The sequence below is a fragment of the Cygnus atratus genome, chromosome 1, assembly GCF_013377495.2.
Source record: "Cygnus atratus isolate AKBS03 ecotype Queensland, Australia chromosome 1, CAtr_DNAZoo_HiC_assembly, whole genome shotgun sequence".
NCBI classification, from domain to species: Eukaryota; Metazoa; Chordata; class Aves; order Anseriformes; family Anatidae; genus Cygnus; species Cygnus atratus.
In genome coordinates this window covers 35984035-36007775 of record NC_066362.1, presented here as the reverse complement: position 1 = coordinate 36007775, position 23741 = coordinate 35984035, and the positions used below count along the sequence as shown (strand labels likewise).

The 23741-nt window shown below is 40.5% G+C and overlaps 1 protein-coding gene across 2 annotated transcripts in view; it reads right to left on the bottom strand.

Moving 5' to 3' along the window:
* SRGAP1 (SLIT-ROBO Rho GTPase activating protein 1) overlaps nt 1-23741 on the bottom strand; it is a 151467-nt gene that overhangs the window by 11696 nt on the left and 116030 nt on the right. Inside the window, exons 12-18 of one of the 2 annotated variants that reach the window (XM_035543927.2) lie at nt 21958-22060; nt 18433-18493; nt 18198-18275; nt 16505-16639; nt 6626-6731; nt 3005-3229; nt 2209-2288 (exon numbers count right to left, since the gene is read on the bottom strand). In XM_035543927.2, coding sequence (XP_035399820.1) covers nt 2209-2288; nt 3005-3229; nt 6626-6731; nt 16505-16639; nt 18198-18275; nt 18433-18493; nt 21958-22060 — 788 coding nt within the window. Of the gene's footprint in view, nt 1-2208; nt 2289-3004; nt 3230-6625; nt 6732-16504; nt 16640-18197; nt 18276-18432; nt 18494-21413; nt 21448-21957; nt 22061-23741 lie in introns of both variants that reach the window. The other variant, XM_035543928.2, reaches the window with a different exon arrangement.

Here is a 23741-nt window from a genome sequence, read left to right as displayed (position 1 = left end):
AACAGAAAGCTCCTGTCCATGGAAAAGAATGAGTTAAAGCTTGCAGACAGAGAACTGAAGGCCAACAGAGTTTTGTATGCAGCCCAGGCTTGTTCATCATTATCTTTGCAACAGTATTTCCCTAGATTACAAATATTTTTGTGCTCACGACTATTTTGCTGTAAACACAAATGTCTGCTTCCTTTCAGCACTGAATTGATTAAAAAGGTGTGATGGGGCAACTACAATTAACTTGCTCGCTAATCTGGTGAACAAAAAACCATGTATTGAGCAGCTCAATCTTTTAACAGAACACCCTTCTGTTGACAGCTCTTCTCTTCAGGGTTTGTCTCCATCAAGGACACAGGTGTAAGTAATACAGGCACCACAACAGCAGTGTAAAATGAGGCACAGGTGACACACACTATGACATTTCCATAGCCAGAATGTGCATACTTTTGCTCCTCTGATGTTTTAATCTTTCCTAGGCATGGTTTTGAAGTAACCACCTTTGACTGCTGATGAAAAGCTGCGCTTCTCTTCCATGCCCACTCAGCACTTTCTCTCTCATTTTGGTCCCAGGTCCCCACAGTTGGCCCTCATATATAGCACCGGTGTGTCGCCTGCACTTCACTACCTCATTTATGCTCTAAAGGAGAGGCAGACTTCTTCATCTTCTACTCTGGCTTGATGCCTCCAGTAGAAGAAGGACTTCCTATAAAGCATAGCTATACTGTCTTGGAAAAATAAGGGGTAATTCTGAATTTCTTCACACGATCTAGTGGCACTGGATAAAGAAGGTTCAGTTAGCTCTACAGAGCTGGTCAAGACAAAAACATGTCCAGGCTGTCTTGTAAAACAATATTCCCTACAGTAAGTGCAGGCATGGGTATAGACCCCAGCCATAAAATTAACAGAGACCTCTCTCCTCCCTTATTTTTTTTCACCCTTCTGTGATGCTTGCCCACCCAAATGTGCCTCCTCTCCAGGCAGCTGCAGTGATAGACTCTGCCTGCCCCTCCTCACCCCGGGAAAGGGGAAGAGACAGGCAATCTGTCACTGTCGGCTTGTCTACGTGACAAAGCAGACGGGTGCAGCTACACTGGAACAATTGCTTACATTGCTTTCTGTGCATTAGGACCAAGGCAGCTAGGTTTCCTATAGGAACACCTTCCTGTTCCCCTTCCCCATGGCAGCCATCCCAGCTGTTACTGATGACATACTTTTATTTTTTTAAATTTTCCTTCTCTGCTGCAGCTCCCTTCCTCCCCTCTCCCCCTCTCTGTCTCTTCCTCTTCCTCCCTCCATGCATCCTCCGAGACGGACACGAGGCAGCTTTTGTTTCTGCTGGCCGTAAGCGCACGTGTGCTGGTTGCTCTCTTTGAGTCGCTTGCTGGCCAGACATGCAGTGAGCTCACACTGCAGCTCTTCTCTACAGGAAGCATTATTTTCCATCTTTTTCCTCTAACCAGCTACCATTTGTCAGGGAAACGTAGTATTTCTTTAACAGTTATTTAACAATTTTGATGCTTCCTTCCCTCTGTTACATCTGTTTAAAACCCAGCAAAAGTTACCGGGAGGTACATCTGAAGGATGGCCTAACTGAAATACATCACAGCCAAATAGACCTTTATGGTTTAGCGAACCTAGCTGAAAAGAGCTAATATAACAGATGCATCAAGATTTTCATGGGTATCTACAGTACCTAGAACTGTCGTAGTGTCTATGATCGATATTTATAGCAAATGACTCGCTCAGAAGTTTTACTGGGGGTGGGTGGGGTAAACGCATGTTTTTCAGTAGTTAAAAACCCTTTAGATGGCAGCAGCTTTTACAATTGTATCAAAATACAGTATGTTGAATGACAAATATCCCTTGGTTAAAATATTCAAAGACATATTTTGATAAGTTCAGCTTTTGTAGACAAAAGATAAAGAGTCACTAAAAGTAACTTTATATCAGAAAATACTATGTGCTGACTGAAATAGTTTCTGTCTTGCCCTTCCTGTGACTGGACAAACCATGAGATGACAAGGAAACTGCTGGCCAAACACAGATGCATCAGAGTGAAAAAGAACACAAGAGATTAAAAATGCTGGTTTTGCTACAGCGCACTGGGACTGAAATCCTTGTGCTTCAAGTAAGACACAATTAGGAAAGGAAGAAGGTCTACATAAAACACCTGTAAGACTTACTCCTATCAAATACAGAATAACGTAATACACATACCATCTTCACTGGTATGGGGCTCTGTACTAGCATCCTGGTCCACTTCCTCTAATGTACCATGTTCGCTGTATGGGCTGTCACTGCAGGGAAACAAAAGGTCAAGCAGAAAGAGAAACCAGAGCACGAAAAGGATGCTTCCATGGGCACTAAACCCCAGCCCCTTTCCTTTGCAGTCCACTGGGGGTAACTGATGTTTTCCACGCATATCAAAGACATGCCACTCCCATGCCAATTACTTAAAATTATTCTTATAATGTTATAAAGTAATATACAACATGACTTGCGTTAATGCGATGGATACACAATTTCTGGGGAAGTCTACATACCTCTGTTTCAGATAACATCTTCTGTTATTAAGAAATTATCAGAACCTTGGAATCCCTTCATTTATGAAAAGTGTTTGTGGCTCAGAGAGGAAAGGAGCAGGGGGAAGGCATCACAAACTGAAATTTAAGTTGTTCACATCTCTTGTGAACTGGTGGTTCTCAGTCAGATAGCCAGTTTCCTATCTGGCTGTGGACTTTGTGTAGTACACTGGGAATTCTGGCATCATCTGGCTGAATACAAGGGTATCTTCTTCCAGAAAATATTGTAGGGAATCTCACCATAATTGCCTTTACTTCATGTGTTTTACAGCTAACACTTTTCTATGTGAACCTAAATGCTCTTCTCATTTATTTCTCATTTATTTCCATACTTCTATTGTGTGTGACAGCTATTCTATATCACAGGAGTTGTCCAGACAATCAGTTTAATGATTTCATTACGGAGAAAGAAGGATAATATTCTGACTTACCAGTAGTCATCTCCAGCCATGCATTTTTCGTACACTGGCCCATCAAGTTCCTTAGCATCTGGAAAAATAGCCTCATGATGGATGATGATAGTTTTGATTATCTCATTCACGTGTGCCTGACAAGACACCTGGTCTTGTATGTCTGGAACAGGCATCAGGGTTGGCCCAAAACAAATGGCCAGGTTGTATGGATCCATCATGTTTTCATCGCTGTACTGCGAAAGGCTGTTATAAAAGAAAAATTGAGAAAAATTGACTTTTCCACTGTAACTAACCTTATTTGGAAAACTGGAGAAACTTCATTTTCCATCCCCATTCAGAGATTTCCTGTTCTCTTTGACACAACCCTATGTAACAAAACATAAAAGGGGATTTCTTCAATAGGTTATATACATTATACCACATATCCGTATGTATATGTATGTGTTCCTACACTAGTGTATTTAGCATACGCTGACCTAATAGGCTAATATAAAATGCATCAACTGCTGCTGCTTCTATCTCATCAGTGCTTATCCTTGAGGCCCAAGTGGACTGCATCCTAAGTGGGTATTACATACTCATCATTTCTCATCTGGCCTTGATGAAAGTCTTCCAACAACTCAGTATATAACTTAGGAAGACTGAATTGTCTTCTGGAGGTAACTAAGTTCCTGGATCTTGCAATGTCTCTTGTGACTTCTAGTTTCCATTTTTACTATAGATCCTAAAAGCCCTGAGCATCTTGCTTTTTGCTCAGAAACTCCCACAGGAGTTTCATTTTGGAAGCAACCAAACAAAAGTCTTCGATTGTTCTTATTAATCAACTTTTGCCAGCTCTCCTTTCCTACAGAAAATTCAACATGACTAGGTCTGAATTTTGATTTTGAACGACAAGTTTGACAAGTTGATCTTTATTCCTCTATTTTAAAACACTGAAATTTTAGTGGAAATTCCGGCTTTTGTGTGGTTCTGTGCAGGACCAGTTTAACAGAACCTGAATTGCTGGGACACCCTTTACTTCAGTGCCATTCTGCACTCTGAAGCAGCATATGCATTGGTATGTCTGGTTGCATTTAAATGCAGCAGCATATTCCCTTTAGAAAGGGAATTTTAGAGAGTGCCTTGTAACAAACAATACAAACTGAAGAGGCCAACCTTTAAATGACTCATTTTATAACTATTCTGTAAAATTAACCATGGTCTGACTTTTTTATGCCTTGGTGTTATCATATCCTGTGCATTGATTGGAGATGTTGCTCTACTGATATGTACGGTTGGTTGTTCAGCCTTTATACGTGTACAAGGTGATTGTGTAAAAACATGACAACTATCATCGTGAAACATGGGAAGTGCTGCTGGTGACTGCTGACATGCAATACTCTTCTGGGGTCATTGGTGGGGCTGATGCTGGTTCAACATCTTCGTGAATGACCTGGGCAGCAGGATGGGGTGCACACTCGGCCAACTTGTAGATGATGCCACACTGTGGGGAGCAGTAGGTACACTAAAGGACAGGGTTGTCATTTGGAAGGACCTTGACAAAATGGAGGGCTGGATTAACGGGGACTTCATCAAGTTCAACAAGGATGAATACAAAGGAGTGAAAGGTACTTTACTGCAGTCTGGAGCTGACTGCTGCGTAGCTGCTCCCAGTGAAAAACACTGGAGTCTTGTTGTACAGGAAGTTACTTGTGATTCCGAAGTGCGTCCTCTGGCGATGAAGGCTAGCTGCATATGTGGCTGTACTAGGGAGAGCAAAACCAGCAGGTCAAGGGAACTGACTCCGCTCCGCTTGGCACTCACAATGCTGTACATGAGGCACCAAGCCTAGTTTTGAGAAACTGACAAACTGGTGCAAGTCCAGAAAAGGTCCACTGGGGTGGTTAGGGAGCTGGAGCATCTGGTGTACAAAGTGAGGTCAACAGCACTGGGTTTGTTCAGCCTTAAGAAAAGAAGGGGAATCTAGCTGCAATCTTCGACCACCAAAATTACAGACATGAGAGAGACAGACTCTTCTTGGAGGTACACAGCAAAGGGATGAGAGGCAACAGCTGCCAGTCACAGCAAGGGATATTCCAACTGAGAGCAGGAATAAAATTCTGCAGTGTAAGGGTGACCAAGCACTGGCCCAGACTACCCAGAGAAGCTGTGGGTTCTTTGCCTTTTGAGATACTTGACTGGTTAAGGCCTTGAGCAACTCGATCTAACTTTAGAAGCTTTCAGCAGGGGGCTAGACCAGTTGACTTCAAGCCATGGGATGCGATGACTTCATGTGGCCAAGCAGGTCACATGAACATATGCAAAAAGCAGAAATGGATTTGCAGGAAGTCAGACTAAGGGAATGTTTTTTCTGTGGCTGTACCAGAGGCAGTCTGGATGCAGAAAGAGACTTAACCTTCTTTCTGAATTGCATTCCTGGGTAGAGAGCATAGATTTAGCTAACATGACCGTGTACGAAGTACAACCTTGTGTAACTGATATGTCTAAGTGAAGAAGAAGCTGCGATGTAAGCATTTGAGCTATTTACATGGTGTCACTACTGAGGGACGAATTCATGTTTTCAGTGAATAGTTACTTTCACAAAACTTTGGATCTCTGCCTCTCTTTTAAATATTGACTGAAAATGGTTTATGAATTACTAGAAGAAAGGAAATAGGAACAGCTGTGAATGCAGGCACACACACATAACCTGGCTGAAAAGACCCTGTTTCTATAGGAACAGACAGAAAGGATGAAATGGGGAAGGTAGCAAAGACAGAATGAATCAGCAGGGGGAAAATTTAGAAAGAAAAAAAAAAGAGGAAAAAGGCAATACAAAGACAGATATAAGGAGAAACAGACAACATAACAGCAGAAAGAAAAGAGCCAGAATCAGAGCAAAGTGCACAGGAAGAAAAGTTTGCAGTGAAAATACCGGCCTCAGCAAAACCAGAGGGGGCTATGAAGGGCTGGAGGGAGAAACACAGTGCAGTCACCCAAACTGTCTTCTATTTTCTCTCTGAGAATGAAATAGTTTTTTGGTGTCATAAAGACATGAACACCTCTCTCCCTTTCTTACACACCCCTTCTTCCAGCAGCTGCCTGTGTTTTGCAGTGCCAGGATCCACCCAGTTTATACCAAAGCATACACAGAGGATACGTGTTCTCTGTGCTGGTAGCCCCACTACCAGAGAATAGAAGAAGCAATACATATCTCACCCTGGCAGTGCCTAGCATTAAATAGCTAGCTTGTAGTGCCTGTTTTGCCTGAATATGCTGTTTACTTTTTCCATCAGGAAATTACAATTATCTTCAGATGAGGAAAAAAATAAATAAATGATATAAATTATTTTAAATTTAACTACAACTTGTATTTGTTGTTTTTCTTGCTTTATTGCTGTAGCCTGCACTCCCCATTTCAGATATCACTTTAATCTATCTTATTACAACCTTGCTCATTGTTGGACAAATGGAATTTTAATTTGAATGAAAACTGGCATTTTCCATCTATTTTCATTGCCAATTAGAAGATCATCTTTTGTGTTAAATGGAGCTTAAATGTAAACAATACATAAAATATGAGTAAACGCAAAGAATGTCAATACCAGCAGAGGACGGCAGACAAAGGTACGGTACCTCCAGGAATTATAAAGCACTTACTGGTTGAGGAAGGCAAAGAGGTATCTCATCACTATAAGGACCGACCTGGGCAAAGTAAGGAGGAGTTTGCGGATGTGAAGAGCCCTCTCATAGAGATTGTCTATTCCTGTAAACAGAAGAGAGTATTTTAAATTCCCTTTCATATTATTGGCTAAAATAACATTTAGTCATTTTACTTAATTTGACTCTTGACTCAACATGTCCCTGGACAATATCTTCTCATTTTGTATTATTAGAAAAATAATACCTGAAAGTCTTCCCTCCTCTCATTAAAATCACACAATATGCAAGTAGTGTCTTTAATTGTAAGAAGTGGCAAATCTCCCAAACCCTGTGTCATTTGCTGACCTAGACAGCTCATGAAACCAAAATATCAGAACATAAATAACCTGAGGGAACATGCTTTCCATCAGTTTTGAATACAGATTCATTCTCATTGAATTCACTCATTTGAATACGGATATCGGATACAATATTCTTATCTGTGAGCTTGTATAATTAGTTTTCTTAATGAACTGTCTGGCTACAACTCTATTAATGTTAAGTAGACAAAGTAGGAGAAAGGTCTTAAGTTGTTTGGGGTGTAGACAACAAACAAAAAGATCCCATGTACCTTCCTAACTGATTTTATAGCAATCCACCAAAATTCTTCTGAAGCAGGCAAAACAAAGTCAGCTTAATAAAAGCATCAGTTCTTAATGTTTTGTAACAAGGATGCACTATTTTCTATGCTGGTCAGAAAGATTATGTGATGCAAGTGGGGTACTGATGGGATAAAAGAAATTATTTTTCAAAACAAGTAATCTGTGAAGTTTTTACTCAATGTGTCTTCTACATAAATGCCATTGTTAGAAACAACCTAAAATTTCAGTAATGCTCCTCCTGTTAACCAAGAAAGAATGCTACAGTTAACAACGCCTAGGGAAAATCATAGTAGACTAGATGAGAAATACTGTCCAGTGGCATTGACATGCATATTCAGAAATTTGGAAATGAGAAACAGGAGCTGATGCCAATAGCTAAAAAAGCATTTGAATCAAAAAAGTTATATTTAACAGTAGACATTTAAAATAAATATATAAAAATGTGCTAACTGTACTCAGAGTTCTTGGTGTTTATTCATGCTCTCTGGTATGGCTATTTCTCCCAATCAGCATTTATTTGTAGATGCAAAGTGTGTGTTGACTTGTGTTTCTTAGAAGACCTACTGGTGTCTAGTAATTAGTATTTTGGTACCAAGAACGAAGCATAAGAAGAGTATCAGCTGTGAGACTTCTGTCTACCACATAGTAGTGCTGCACTTCATTAGGAAATGCCACTGTAGGAAACTTAGGGGCAAAAGCTGTTCCTACATCTGTGCTTATGGGAGATCCCACTGGCTCAGCACCACTAATGTGATTTTGGGATGGGGTGAAACAGTTTCTTGCGGGTCTCTGCAGAAGCAGACCAGTCCACCATTGCTGGTATAAAGGAAATCCATTTGGATTGTGGCGTTCAGCACAGAAATAGCAAAGAGGAGCACTTGCAGGAGCAAAAAACCTATAGCGCCGTGGGTGAACACTGGAATACCGACCCTGGTGAGCTACCACTGACTGCATCAAAACTCATGGGGAAAAAGACTACTGTCAAGTTGTGTAATTTATAACCTAGTGAGTCACACTGAACCAAAGCTCTAGCTGAAAATCACTTCAAGCCATTACATTTCCTCAAGTGGAATACAGGACTTTAAATTTATTTTTATGTTTCTGTTGAACTATATAAATCAAAAAGAAATATTTCTGGTTACTGGTTAAGGACAGGAGTCCTTGGCAGGGACCTGCTATGCCTGGGAGCTGTTTGCACATATATGGTCTGCAGAGCAATTGAAATTCTCCTCTCTCTTGTTCCAGGGCATACCACATCTCAGACATGCTAATACTATGCAGCTTCACTTCTGCACTGGAGTGCCATGTTACCCTTCTGCACTGCTCATGGTCACTGTTTTTAGCACGAGGCCTTTCTCCACCTGCCTAAACTCAGCAGCTTTCAGTGGAAGGAGCCTGAGCATATCTTCACTTCCCATTCCTCCAGCAGAAGCAGCAGTTGTTACTGCTAGCGGTGCCTTGTGGTCTCCAACTCACCCAACCTTCCCCCTGTCTGTGAATCTTTGTAGGTTTTGGTGGTTCTGAGCCTGCGTGTATGTGGGTTTTCTATGGAATGGGGCTCAGGTAGGAAGGTGCATCAGTTACTTCTTTCAACACTCCTGCCTCAGCAGCATGTCTGCACAGTGACGTGGTTCATCTTCTCCCGAGCCTTTCCACCCTGTGTACTGGAAATGGGAAGCTGGAGAGAAGCTGTGACACAGATCTGCTTTCTGCATCAAAACCTCTGCAGGCTGATTCCTTGTGCTGCAGCCCTGCCTTTTCCAACCACTTCTGGAGACCTGCCCTGACCCAGGTTCAGTCATCACTGAATCCAGACCAGCACTGGACTGAGAAATGCACTGGCCTGACTCCCAGGTGGGTCTGGTGGCTCGTTCCAGCAGCATGCTGCCCATCTGGGTGTGATAGCTTTGTCAGAACTAATAAATGAAAACCAGCATGGGACACAGTCTCAAACACTGGCAGGCAGGTACCGCACAGAAGCCGTCACACTCTCTAAAAGAGACTCTCTGCTTTGTGCCAACTGCAACTCTTCAAGCAGCTCACAGACATGGATGACAGGATGTATGAGTCAGGAACTGGTCCCTGTAGACACCACGGACCAGCAGAGGAGGCACAAAGAATTTAGATGTGTGTCCATGTGTTGAGCTCTCCCAGCTGCCCTAGTAGGGGCATTACTGCTACTAGCAGGTCACCTCCATGCCGAAGCTGTTACAAGCTGCAGATGCGAGAACGAGGTGTGTGTATTGCTGATACCTTCCTGGTAACCCAGTCCTAGTTTCTGTGAAAGCCCCTTTATTGAAAACCCAAACCTCTGCCAAGTGGTAAGTTTGTGTGCTTTCCACACTATTTCAAAAGGCTTGTTTATCTTTCTTAGCACTGACTCTGTTTAAAGGAGATACGAAATAACATAATGTATTTGCATGCTGCTTTTAAACGAGGAGCCAAATTTAATAGTTGCTTGTGTGCATGCAGTGCATGAGTATTTGGATATGTGGGAAAGAAGGAATGAATACAGAGAGCTCTTTCTGCATCCAGGCAGAAAGAATTTGCAGCTCTGCTGTTTCCCATGCAGAGGAAAGAGAAGGCATTGCTTTGCCTACACTTGGCTGCATGGCCAAAGAGGAGCCCAAGACCAAATGGCCATCCAGGCTACAAACTGGTTGCTGCAAGGAACCACTGGCAGTCCCAGTACTGAAGTGTATTATCACTGTGTCCTCCTAGTACCAAAGTGCACATAACACCGTGTCTTCCCTCTCACAGTGCTTCTGTTGGAGGCCCTCTGTATTACTCTGATTTTCAAGAACTGCAATTAGTCCTACCTCAGCACACAGAAAGGTATCTCCCACTTTTCAGCTAAGAAAACTGAAGTACTGATATTACAGGACTTGTCCAAATAATGCAATAGTTGCCAAAAGAAATAGAAATCAGGGAAGTTGAAAACTGATTCATTACTCCAATGATATGATTTGATTCCCATTCTCAAACACAAGCAAGGGGATAAGCCTCTGGCAAGGCCAAACACAGAACTATTGTGTTTTCTCTAACTATGTCAGGGAAGGGAGATCTGTGTGAAGGACACATGAATACCAACCTCAAATCAAGACTACCACCGGTTAAAAATAAAAAATAGAGACAATTATTTATTTTCTACTTCCCATGTCTCAGAGCAGAGCAAATTTTTTGGAGCTCTTGTCTGACATGCCTACATCCAGACCTGTCTCAGCCATGAGGGTCAAATCCACAACCAGGAGAATGAATCCAGCTTACTTATGTCACTGCATAAATGAAAAAAATATCAGCCATCTGCCTCTTTATCAGCCACAGGCTAAGGTCCGCTTCCCAGCAGCATGAGACAGGCATAAATCCTAGCTACTCAACCCTCCTGTAAAAGTTGTGATTTTCAACCTCCAGGAAAGATGAAACACTGGAACCCATTTTGGAGAGGTGGTGACACCTTTGCTTTCTACAGAGTTACATTGAGTCAATGATGTGCGCTTTTCTCTTGCTTGAGAAATAACATATTTTAACCACCTGACTGATGATCTGTTGACTCATGATGAGGTTTTTGCCGAGGTAGACACTCTAATATGAAACAGATTAGAGGTGAACAATCTGCCTCTGAAGAGTAAAGGAAGCTTAAGAGGGAAGAAAACATAATTACTAACAGAAGTCCCCAAATGCAAATAAAACAAGACCAACTTATAAACGAAGACAGGGATACATTCATCCTAAATAACATTAAGAAAATGTAAGTCAAATTGAAGTTTAATTAAGCAATAATCATGAAGTAGTGGAGCATGTAAAAGGCAATAAATATTCAAACATATATTAATTCAGTGCTTTGGTGATGGAGAACAAAAGACTTCTGCAAGACAGCAATTGCAGTTGCTCCCAAATACTCTGGGCCAACTGGACAGCTACAAGCCTTTATCATCCAGTTTAGCTGAAGAGGCTACAAGTGCACTGGCCATGGTCGTGGTCCTACATATGGCCCCTCCTGCACTGGTGGTGAAGCAGTTATTCAACAAAGAGAAGATCCAGCCTGGGAGCAGTCAGAGCTCAGAAAACAGAAACACAGATTCTGATTTGTGCTTGTTTAACCATCCTCTGTTGATATCCTGCCTGGGCCAATCTCAGTAGTAACAAAAGAAATGCAAACATTTTGCAAAGGGAAGATACTATTGATCAGAACACGTGGAAGGAGAAAACTGGTCTCAGTAAGGAATGAACTGTGCTAAACTAATTGCACCTACTGTGCAAGCTAAGCATATTTCACAGGCAAGGGTGGTATAAAGGAGGAAGAAGAAAGCAAACAATGGTAATGTAAGATCTCTCTCTCCTTTAGGATCACTGATTTGAAGGATAAAATCCAATGTGGTGTTGCGGTGTGGGGGTGACTCACTGCTTCGACTTGGAGGGGCACCTACTAGTAACAGAATGAGTGCCTAATGCTTTCTTTACACACACGTTGAACATCAAATGGGAATGAGTTACACTTGCAGATGCAATTTTTATGGTCGATTTGTAGCTGACAGGTAATCTACGAGAGTATGAATTAGTGCTGAATTTAGCAATTTGTGCCTCTTTCCACTTTGGTAGATGAGTCCAATACAACTCAAAGATATGTATATATTAACTCAGCAATGCCATTTACAGCTGTTTCATATCTATTTATGAAGGCATTGCAGGAGGACAAACACAATGGTATCCACCGTCACTTCGGGAAAGAAACAGTCGTCATGTTGTAGAAACTTTTTCAGGAAGAGCTGACAACTCATAATACAGTTTTTAACTTTTAAAGTAATAGTCTGGAAAAGCAGTAAAATCAATTTCTTACATAATATTTATATCTGGAGGAAAATGCACACTGCTGGCTGCAAGGGATCAAAATGATGAACATTAGAAGGAAGAAATATGTAAATTTTCATCCACCCTGGCATCTTAGTATATCAAAATTAAGGCAAGGGAGATGAAACCAAGAAGAATTTTAATGACTCAAGCAGAAGCTAAACAGTCTGGGCAGCTGAGGTGAGTCCACGGCCACAATTGCACAGGTATGTATATATAAAAATCAACTATAATGAACACGTATAAGAACTCACACCAGGAGAGGAACTGCAGTCCTCAAGCAGTGAAGGTGAACTATGGCAAGCGTTCAGCACAGCTTCAGTACCCTCTGCCTACCTGCAACTCCTGTTACAAATATTCTGCGTATGTTTGGCCCAACCTGTTCCTACAACGGGGCGGAAAAGAAGCACAGCACAACTCTCCTCCCTTCCCCACCACCCCATTTTACCTGCTGGATTGCGGAGTGCCGCTCTGAGCAATAGTGGCCAATACTTTTGCTGGGAACGTAGACTTATGACCCATAATGAAATGGATTCTTTATGTTCTGTCCTACCTTTCATGCTTGCTCTGGAGAAGTCTGAATTTGGACACAATTTTAGCTAAAACAGTTCATAAACCCCAACAGAGTAACACTGTTCTCATGAGTCTAATTAAAACAAATTGTCCTAAAAGTCAGTCATTTTGCACTGCTTCCAATGTATTTCCAAAAGGGGAAGCATTAAATCACAATGCTCTATTTCATTGAAAATATATGCATAAATGTAAAGGAATTCCTCAGTGGCTGTACTGAGGAAAGGTTCATTTTGCAGCTGCAACCTCAATTATGCTTGACATCCATAACTAAGTATTTCAGTTTCAAGAGGTTTTTCACTGGCAACATTTCATTTCCATATAAAATGCATGACATTCTGTCCTCTTAAAGTTTTACATGATGATTAACTTTATTAACTTTTTTTTTTCCGTCCCTCTTTTTATAACAATGTCTGCCACCAATTAATAAAAACACACTGGTATTTATCTAAAAAAAACATTTGAAAACAACTTAATGTTTACTCTTTTTCTCACTGTTCATCAGAAAGTGAATGCAATAAGCATTAAGAGTACTTAAATCCTCTTAAATAAAAATGTGAATGCTTTCTGGTCTTAACACACTCAGTTGTGACCTACAGAAGTTGTGGTAACCTCTGTTCTCACGAGGGAAATGGAGTCTCTCCTTGCTCCCACAAAAATGAAGACCAAGACACTTAGTAGGCGAGGGAACTGTTTGGTGTATGAGGGCCGTGTGAGCACAGAAAAAGGAACTAACACAACTATGACAGGTTCAAAGTCTGTAGTGGGAGAAAAAATCTTGCCTCGATTGTCTTCCTTTTTGCAAGATATATGAAGTGTTAGGGTTGAAAGAGAGCAATGGAAAGAGTCTTTGAAAAGACAGACAGTTTCTAATATTATGTGCCACACAGGTTTTATTTAAATTGAACGGTGACAGGTAGTATATTCTGAAATGCTTGCTTTTTTTTTCCAAATAAAAAGCATCTTATTGCCTGGAAGTAGTGGACCACTTAACAAAGCACACAGACTAGGTACACAGCTGTAAAAACAGTCCACCCCAGGCTCCTCTCAGATAATCAGAAGATGCAGACACACAGCTCACTATTCTCAGTGTGTGATTCTGGGGCTGGCTGTGGATACAAGGTACAAGAGCTGTTTCTTTCTCTGATCACACCACATTCAAAACTCCCACTGTGATAACACAAAATAAAACCACCCCAATATGTTCAAAACAAAAATCCCCTTTGTCCAGCCGAATTCCAGATTTATGTCTTCTCCCTCCACTGAAGGGAGGCACTGACATGTCGTTTCGGAGTGCCCCTAAAGATAACCTCAAGGAAACCAAACCAAACAACACAATCCTGCTCTCTCTTATGTAGATATCTGTCTTCCTCCAAAACTTGTCAGAAACATATTGGGGACTCATAGCAAACATTATCACGAACAAAGTGCTCTTCTGTAAGAGCAACCGTACAAGTCAAATCCAGCAGAACTACTCAGTTATTACACCTTGTTTTGACAAGCTGTTACAGAGCTGATAATCCAGTCTTAGGAGAGCCTCAGAGAACAGGCAGTCTAAACCAGAATCAGATGGCGACACCTCTTCCCCTGTAATGGTCCATTTGAGAGGGCCACGAGGATGCTTAGAGGGCTGGAGCACCTCTCCTATGGGGACAGGCTGAGGGAGCTGGGGTTGTTCAGCCTGGAGAAGAGAAGGCTCCAGGGAGACCTTACAGCGGCCTCCCAGTGCCTGAAGGGGGCCTGCAGGACAGCTGGGGAGGGACTCTGTCAGGGGGTGTAGTGATAGGACAAGGGGGGATGGCTTTAAAGTAAAAAAGGGGAGATTTAGATCAGATATTCAGAAGACATTCTTTACTGTGAGGGTGGTGATGCCCTGGCACAGGCTGCCCAGAGCAGCTGTGGATGCCCCATCCCTGGAGGTGCTCAAGGCCAGGCTGGATGGGGCTTTGGGCAACCTGGTCTGGTGGGAGGTGTCCCTGCCCATGGCAGGGGGTTGGAGCTGGGTGGTCTTCAAGGTCCCTTCCAACCCAACCTGTTCTATGATGATTCTATGAACACAGTGGAGTGCAACTCCACTGACTATATTGCCTGTAATAACACATATAGTATCTCCACATATAAGAATCACCATCTCAATTTTCGTATTGCTTAGTCAAAATAATGGAGTCATAAAGAGATCCAAAGGGTAGAGTCTGATAGCAGAAATTTTGAAAAGAAAATCTTGTACAAATGTTAATGATGAACGTGATTAATCTTTTGAACAGCTTATCTAAGAATGTGGTAGATTTCCTGTCAACTGAAGCCATTAAATCAGTACATTTTACCAGCAGACATGCTTTAATTCATCCAAAAGTTAGGGAAATCAGCACAGAATTATTAGGTAAAGTTCCATCACCCCTGTCGTGCAGAAAATCACTAAGTCAAAACGATCCCACTTTAGATTTCAATTTCTATGACTCACAGACATTTTCTGGGCTGTGACATTACGGTTAGCTAAAGCTGAGCTCAGGCAGTACCAAGATTATGCTTTCTAAAAAGAGGGTGCCTGTCTCAGCATCCTCCTTAGTGTGGTATCAGACTGTTAAACTGTAGTGTTAAGGTCCTTCAGGACTCTTCAGAACCACTGAGACTGTGAATAGTAACAGCTGCAGAAAATCACGCTGGTCTGTTGGACAAAAACCATAACATTGCACACAGAACTGATCCCAGCAATCCACACACTTGTAACCTCCAGGCTGAATTACTGCAATCCTCCCTATCTGGGAAGGAAACCGCACATGCGGGGTTCCCCGTGGCATGGAGCAGAAAAGCCCATCTACTCACGAGCCCAGGACACTGGGAACACGTAAGTCTGCTGTCCTGACTGCTGGGCTGTCTCCTTTGCCAAAATAGCACAGTTCAGAGAGCCTGCCCTGATTAGTGTTCCAAAAGGACTGGCCCTTGTTACCTGTGAAACTGTCCATTGGCTCCATTTGGCTGAAATAAGCTATTTACAAAGGAAGGGTTCAGAGGAGGAAATTCTTCCACAAAGCTAGGACCTCTGACTACTTCTGATGGACCCGCAGGGAACAGTAAGCCTACTGATGGTTGGTTTGGCCTCACACCTCCTGAACATCTGCAGGGATCTGTGAACTGGAAAAGGTTTTGTGCATGCCAGAGCAATTCAGCCATCCACTGAGAACTTCCTAAATTACTACAACCTTTCAGCGTCCAGCTATGAACACCAGCAGCACACAGACCCATATGCTGCTCCTCTTGGGCATCCCATTACAACTTGGCAATTCTTGTGTATTGGAAGGCAGACTGGGCTCTTCTGCAGACAACATTCAGCTGCTTCCTTCTGTTCTTGCACTGAATAGTTTTCCTGCTGGTTGGACCTGGGTTTTTAAGCTAAGCACAACAAAGGAACCACACAATGCCGAGCGACTAGTTACTTATTCACTAGCACTGACTCCAAGCTGTAGGGCATGAAAACCTTTGTGAAATGTAACATACACTGTTTGCATGGTCATGACTTCATCCCCTTCCGTCTGCCTCAGTGCACAGAGGAAAATAATAATGCGTATAAATTTAACTATCTCCTGTATACCAAAAGGTTTTCTTCCTGCTCTATTAAACAAAGAGTTGCACTGTACATTAATCCCACTGGAAAAAGGGAACAACCACAGCTGCAAGTATGACTAATAACTGACCCAGACTGTTACAGATGGCAAACAAATTGTCTCAGAAAAATCTGTGAAGACAGTTCTTTTTTCAGGCTGCTATTGTATATATGAAAGTAAAATTCTATTCAGAAGAAATAGAGATTTCTACTTACTGATACAAGAAATAAGATCATTAAATCTTTCCTTAGGAAAGACAGGATTTTCCAGCCCTCGGAAATAGAGCTTCAGTACTCCAGCAACTGAGTTAATGTCGTGGTTACTTTGGTCATCTGCCAAAGGATTTTCACCTTAAAAGTAAATAAAGTGAATGAAACACATGCAGGAGCATTCTTGCATGCAACATTTTAATAAATGAATGACTTTTTTTTTGATTGTTTTGGTTTTTACTATGTGGGAGGTGACAAGGCAAGCATTCATGTAAGATTATAAACATTGCTTTAGAAATCCCAGGCTTTTCACTGTAGAAATTACACTGAAAACAGTAGCCTAAATAAAGCTTCCTTTACATGACATAATGTAGTGATCTCTTAAGTCCTGAACTTCCAATCAGGTATTTATGAACATGTTATGATTTACCAGTAGTAAAATAAAAAAGCTGTATGTTCTTAACTGAATAGAGTTTCTCAGACTATTCTTTGGGAGCTTACATAAAACAAACAGATTATCTAACTCTTCGAATTGCAAATTTGTCTTCATTATTTAAAACTAAAGCATTCATGAATATTTACAACCATTTAGTGAAAACACTTTATGGAAACTGAAAACCTAAGGCCCAAGACTGAACTGTGTGTAATTTTAAAGACTTAATCTTTATTTTGAAACACTTTAAAATGTATGCACTTTCCAGACTAACACTACCTAGGAGAAGCACTGAACAACAAGGCAGATGCAGAAGTTGTAGAGCAGGAGGACACGCCTTCACTTAGCATGTAAAAACAGCTACTTCACCTATCTTGTCAAGATCAAGTTTAACAAGATATGCAATTAATATTTGGGAGAAAAATACTGGGCATCTTTTTTCATGCTTTTAGTCATAAGATTTAGTCCTTGAAGGACTAAAGTTTCTTCTGGAAACTAATAAGAAAAAAAAAAAAAAGGTTCCAAAACCCAAGAAAAGAGAATGTAAGATTAGACAAACAAACAAACAAACAAACAAACAAAAAACCTAAGTAACTAGTGTTGCTTTAATGTAATTAGGGGATTGGATTGGCAATGCCCTGGACCTTGTCTGCCCTAGCAGAGGAATCTTAGATTTGCTGTTGCATTTTATATTCATGTGTAAAAAATTATTTTCAATTCCTGGTATCTTTCCCATAATTCCTCCTCTGGGGCTGAAGTTTCCTTGAGGAATGAAAACCGTAGTTAAAAATGGAACAGCTCTTTCACAGCCTGTATTTGCATTGATCCTGTATTTGCACTGATCATGATGTCACTTTGGCAGAGGGACTAGGAACTCGAGCACTCATATTCCAGAAGATCAAGTAACAGCATTCTCAAATTGCATTAAGTAGTCTCTTGAATGTAATTAAAAACATAATCTTTCCTTTTTGAGGATCTTTAAAATAAAATAAAGACTAACTATTCCTTGCAGTTTACCTAACAAAAGACTAATCCAAGAGACACATGAACATCTACACAAAAACAACCCCAAGCTCCTGGGACACAGTGTGGGAAAAACATGTACGTGTCATCATTATACTTCATCTTTAAGCATAAGACAGTGCAAAGTTTAAGGTGCAGTACAAAAAGTGAACAAAATTCTTAAACAGACAAGAAAGTAATTAGAAATTAAAACATTTTAAGTGTCAGATATTAAGGTGCTTGAATAAGCGAAAATGCAATTACCTCTCTCAAATGAATTTTTAATATCATTGACTTCCACCTGGGAACCAGACACTCTAAAAATTCCCTGATGCTGAAGACCTGCAGCAAAGATGAGAGACAATGGTGGGAAATTAATCTATTTTAAAAATACTTTTCACTTCTAGTTTTAAAACAAAGCTGTAGCTGTAAACGCATCATGCAAAACATACACAACTAAGTTCAGTAATGAAATGACATAACATATTTCATTGCTTACCATATAAATTGATAAATCTGATACAGCTTTCCACAATGAGAGGAATGACTTGTCCTGAATCCTGGAAAAACAAGAGCAGAAAGAGTGTACTGCAGATGTGAAAAAGGAAACCTCCCTACTCTGGAATGAATGTGAAAATGGGTTTTCTTGGTCAATCCAGATGGACATACAGTGCTGCCAAAAAAACACATAAGAAAATATATAATTTCTAACAGAATTCTCATCCCATTTAGGGAGGGAGGGAAAGGAACAGGTGAAGAGAAAAGATTAAGGTTCTTAATGAAAATCATTGAATCAGGAAATTCACAAACTTCATTCTCTAACTCTGCCACTGTATCCGGCTAACACTGTATGTGACATCTAAGCTCATGCATTTAATTTAGATTTTTAAAGCAAAATGAGTTAAAGCAGTGAATTTGCCTTTAGTTTATTATTAACAATAATACTCCATGATGAAGACGATCCTTCTGCATTCATTTAACTTACCCCTTTTTCTCCCTAGGGGAGAAAATCTTACATGGGCCTAATTACACAGGGTCTAATTCCTGGAGGTGCTCTATTTTTTTTCTTTTTTTTTTCTTTTTTTTTTTTTAGCTAAAAGTTACTGACGATAAACAGAAGACAAAGCCTTTCCTGGACCTGCTGGACTATCAGAAAAGTTCTTGGAGATGAGCTACCCAATGACATTGCATGGAGTACTTACTAGCTGTAAGAGATACTAGTGGTGTAAGTGATACTTACACTTGTAGTGATGTACATGTGATGTACATATGTAGTGATGTAAGTGTAAGTGGTGTAAGGTGTAAGTGATACTAGTGGTGGTAGGGGGAGAGGATGACTACACACCGATTTTCAGTGAACTGTCTTTTTCCTTCAAACTGCTGATTTTCCAGAAGAACCATCATGGTCCTTCAGTTGTGTGTTTCGGCACTTTAAAAAATGGCTGTTTTACCCTATGCACATTAATGACTACAAGTCATCAAATATCTATTAAAGATACAAATCACATGATTAAAATTATGCTTGTGTTGGAAAAAAAATTACTGTTTCATAAATAATAGGTACCTTCAAACTTCTCATCTTAGAAGCTATAATTTTTCTTTCCAAATGAATTTCAAATATGTAAGCGCTCAGAGAATTGACTAATTCATTTGAAAGTTTAATATAAAACCAGTCTGTATTATAAAATCATGAATTCAAAGGCACCCTGTAACTCAGAATACACATTTCTTCTTACTAGTCCTTCTAATTTTCATGCTAAATTACACTAACAGGAAGTTTATGAATTAAGCCCAAGTAGATGAAAAGCCAACTGCTAAAAAAAAAAAAGCGTTTGAAAAATAACACACACTGAAGCAATGAAACAATGTGATTCCTGAGGCAACCTAACTCCTGATTTTCTGTGTACTACATGTTGTTTTACTGGGGTTTACAAAAAACTGTAACGGTAATTATGCTATTTAAGTTGTGGCTTGTTTATCTTTTAGATCAAAACCTAGCAAACACTGGTTAGCCAAGAACCACTAGTATCTTTCTGTTTGAGTAGTGTCATGATTCAGTAAGAGCTGAATAAAAAAACAAACAAACATGGAACAGGTCAGTTGCTAAATGAGGAATACACACTGTCATCTTCACAGACCAATGAGCACTCTGGCCCTCCACAAAAGCGGAGTATTAGAAACATGCCCAACATGCACCCGTATCTCCTGTTAGTACACTGGTTCGTGCGATAAATGTAAAGCCTCTGAAGAGATGGTGTTTGCAGTAAGAAATTATGATTATATTACTTTCTTACTTGTTTCTTGGGGGAATCTGCTCAGAACCACATACAACTTCATAGTTAAGAGATTCCTTTAAATAACGTAAACCAAAAACTTTGGATTTGGGATTTAATGACAAGAAAAAGTTTGAAGTAACAATCTGTGTTGGTGAAATTCAAGAACAGTGACCCTACTGCTACTGTGAATTTAATCTGATGTGTGTAGTCAGTGACTGCATGTTTGGGACTAATTATTGTATCTTATGATGCAAAAACGGAACCAAAAGCAATTTGCTGTGATACTGTATTTCACTAGCCGTAACCCCTTCTCGCACGTCAGAATGACACATTCCTATGAGGAATGACCCATTCTTTGTGCAGGGATGACTTCCTAGGTTAGCTCCCACACTGCCAAATCTGTGATAAGGCTACCTACTTTTTCCTTTTGAAAGACTACGTAGAACTTTCTGTGCTTGCAAGTAAGCTCTGTCACTCACACTGCCATGTAGTACAGCCCTCTTCAATGTGAGAGAAAACGACAAGGTAGCATTTCTCCAAATTTCCTCTGTTCTTCCCTAATCCAGGGGCTTTTTGCTGTGGATTTTTTTTTCTTACTTTCTCCCTTGAGCAAGAAACCATTCATGATATTAATCTCTGGCACCATGTGATGATTTCCTGAAAGTCTTTGCACAACACATCACCACCAGCATAATAATAACAGTTTTTCCACATAGTTGTATTGAGGCTGGCTGAAAGCTCAGTTCAAAGACAGCTAAACTACTATGGTGCCACTGAGCACAGAATTTGTTCTGCAAAATATTTGCTGCTAACTATGCTGCACAGAAAGAAAAAAAAAACATATAACATTCAAATTCAGTTCACAGAGCTTGCAGTCAGGAATTCCATTCATTGCACTTATAAATGTATTGCTACATATTTTTTGAGGGTTGCTTTCTTTTATCTTTGTCAGCCGGTGTCCAAAACCACTAACTGACTGCGATGGGGAGGTGTTTGTTAATGAATAAGGGAATAGAATATCCATCATTTAAGACTACAATCACTCCACAGTTATGCCACAGTTCAGTTTTGCCTGCTGTACTCGTAATATCATTTCTTAATGCAAACTTCCCCCTTCAGCTTAGTGAAAGAACTAATTTTGAGCCAGGCGTGAATGAAACCCGAGAGTGAGGCAGAGATGGTTCTCTTTTCACCAGAACTATACCTGATGTCTTGTGTGAGAGTTCCTTCGGCCTCGGCTAGACGCATTATTAGAAATAAAAGTATGAGAAAGAAGAAGATAGTAAATACAGCAAAGATATAAGATCCATAATAGTGGTGATCACAATTTCACGCAATATAATAAATTCCTAAAGTCAAAGGAAATGAAAAGCTGGATATCAAACCCAGGCTAATATTGCTTTTTCACAGACTTTGAATATTGAATGTAACTGCAATGGCAAGCCAGAAACTGTGCCAAGTTGTGGGGTACACCGCTATTTCCCCTATCTTCTAAATGATGCTGTTTCCTAGTAAAACCAGGCTGCCAATCCTATCCCTACTTGATTAACAGAACTGTAGGAAGACTATTGTGAGAAATGAATCCTCCTCTTTCCCTCTGACTTCAGGAAGTATTATATTGATCAACTGGGAAAGAAAAGAGCCCCAGGACAGACTTAAACATAATGATCTGCCTCAGCTCACGTGAGGCCGTGACCATTATAGTAGGAAGTGTTGAGATCAGCCACTCCAGTGGCTGGTGCCAGTACCTTGATGAATGACTCCAAATCACCATTAAACAACTTAGCACTATACTGTGATCGGGGTCTGGGCTTCCTGTGTTTCTGGGGCTTAGGGGGAAGATTTGGAGGCCTAAGGGAAGGGAATATGATTACTGAGCAAGTAGAATTAAGTCATACAATAAAACGAAATGTCTGTAAAGTCACGGCAAAACAACAGAGCATTGTAAAGGGAGAAATAAACACATTACTTATCAAGCAAAGATTTTCCATCAAATTTAACTGTAACACAATGATTAAAGACTGAAGAACTCCCCCATTAAAAATGCATTACTTATGGATAAATACTGACATTCTTTATGAATACCCGTTTTACAGTTTTACCATACACATTTATTCCAAACAATGCACAAGTGGAATGGCCATTTCTTGTCACTGTCATGCATGAAACGTGCAGCCAGCGCTGGAATACATGCTGTCAGCTGCGGCAGAACATGGGGCACTTGAAGCACCTCAAGCAGAAAAGTTGCTACCTGCTGGAGCAGCTTCAAATTCAAATTGAAACTGCTCAGCACACTCCCAAGATGCTTCAAAACCAAACTCTGCATTTTCAACTTGAGCCAGCAACAGTACACAGCTTTAACCTTCCACATACAACCATCAGCATCTTTACACAGGGAAAGAAACACTTTGCAAATTAGCTAAAGGAATTAAAAGGATGTTATCAACGTAGAACAAATAAACAAAACCAGCATAGCAGAAAAAGAAAAGAAAGAACACACAAAACTTTGGTATGCAAAACATTCACCTCGCATGTTACATGTTACGCACATGATGACTATGACTGAAAGAGATTACAGGAAATAAATATTCTTCTTTTTTTGTGAGTGTCATGGCACTCCACATGCCAACAGCTTCTCTAGTTCTCCTGCATCAGCAGGCCAATGTTTCTATAGCTTCCTCAGGAATCAGTAAAAAATTACAAGGTTTTGGGGAAACAGTAAGGAGCACTACTTTAAATCATAAAACATAAAGTGGTGGGACTCTGGTCCATTCTTGTACTACCTGCTATTTAATTTAAACTCATCTTTAAGAATACCCTCTTCCCTTCTACATTTTAACTTTGGTCTTGAAGAACATTATCATTTGCATGTCTTACAGACTGGAAACTTAACCAACCCTGGGGTAACAGATAGGTCCTACCCAGAGTGGGGAAACTGGTCCCAAGGATCAGATGGGGAGGACCTTCTCCCTCAGAGCTTCTTTTTCTAAGTGACAAGGTGTGAGAAGACAGGAATTAAGAAGGCTTCAAGCTGTTCCTCCACTCTACTAAGGTAAAATCATTGCCTAGATCCATCGTTTTCTTTCTGCTTACAGAACAAGGAATTTAGGATGAGGTGAGCCTGATGAGTCACCTGATTTGGAGTCAGGAAATAACATTTTTCTCATTAGGCATAAGCTTGGTGACTTCCATGTACTGCCGGTAGCATCAGGGGTCAGAGTTTAAGTCTCAAAATTAATGTCAGCAATTGGGAAGAATGCTCCGATTTGTTACCACTTTTCAACTGGGGTCATGTAGGGAAGGAAGGTAAGTCCAGCTGATGGAGCTGAAATGGACCATGAATCACTGGGAAGAGGAAGAAGGGAGATCTGAAGTCTGTAGAGATATTCCCAGGAATATGGGGGCCAGACAGAAGAAAATATACAAAACAAAGTGGTCTAGCAAATGCAGAGCGAGAGCTTGATCCAAACTTTTTAGCCGGAAGAGCAAAACTTCTGTTCATTTTTTTTGGTTGTTGTTGTTTTGTTTTGCT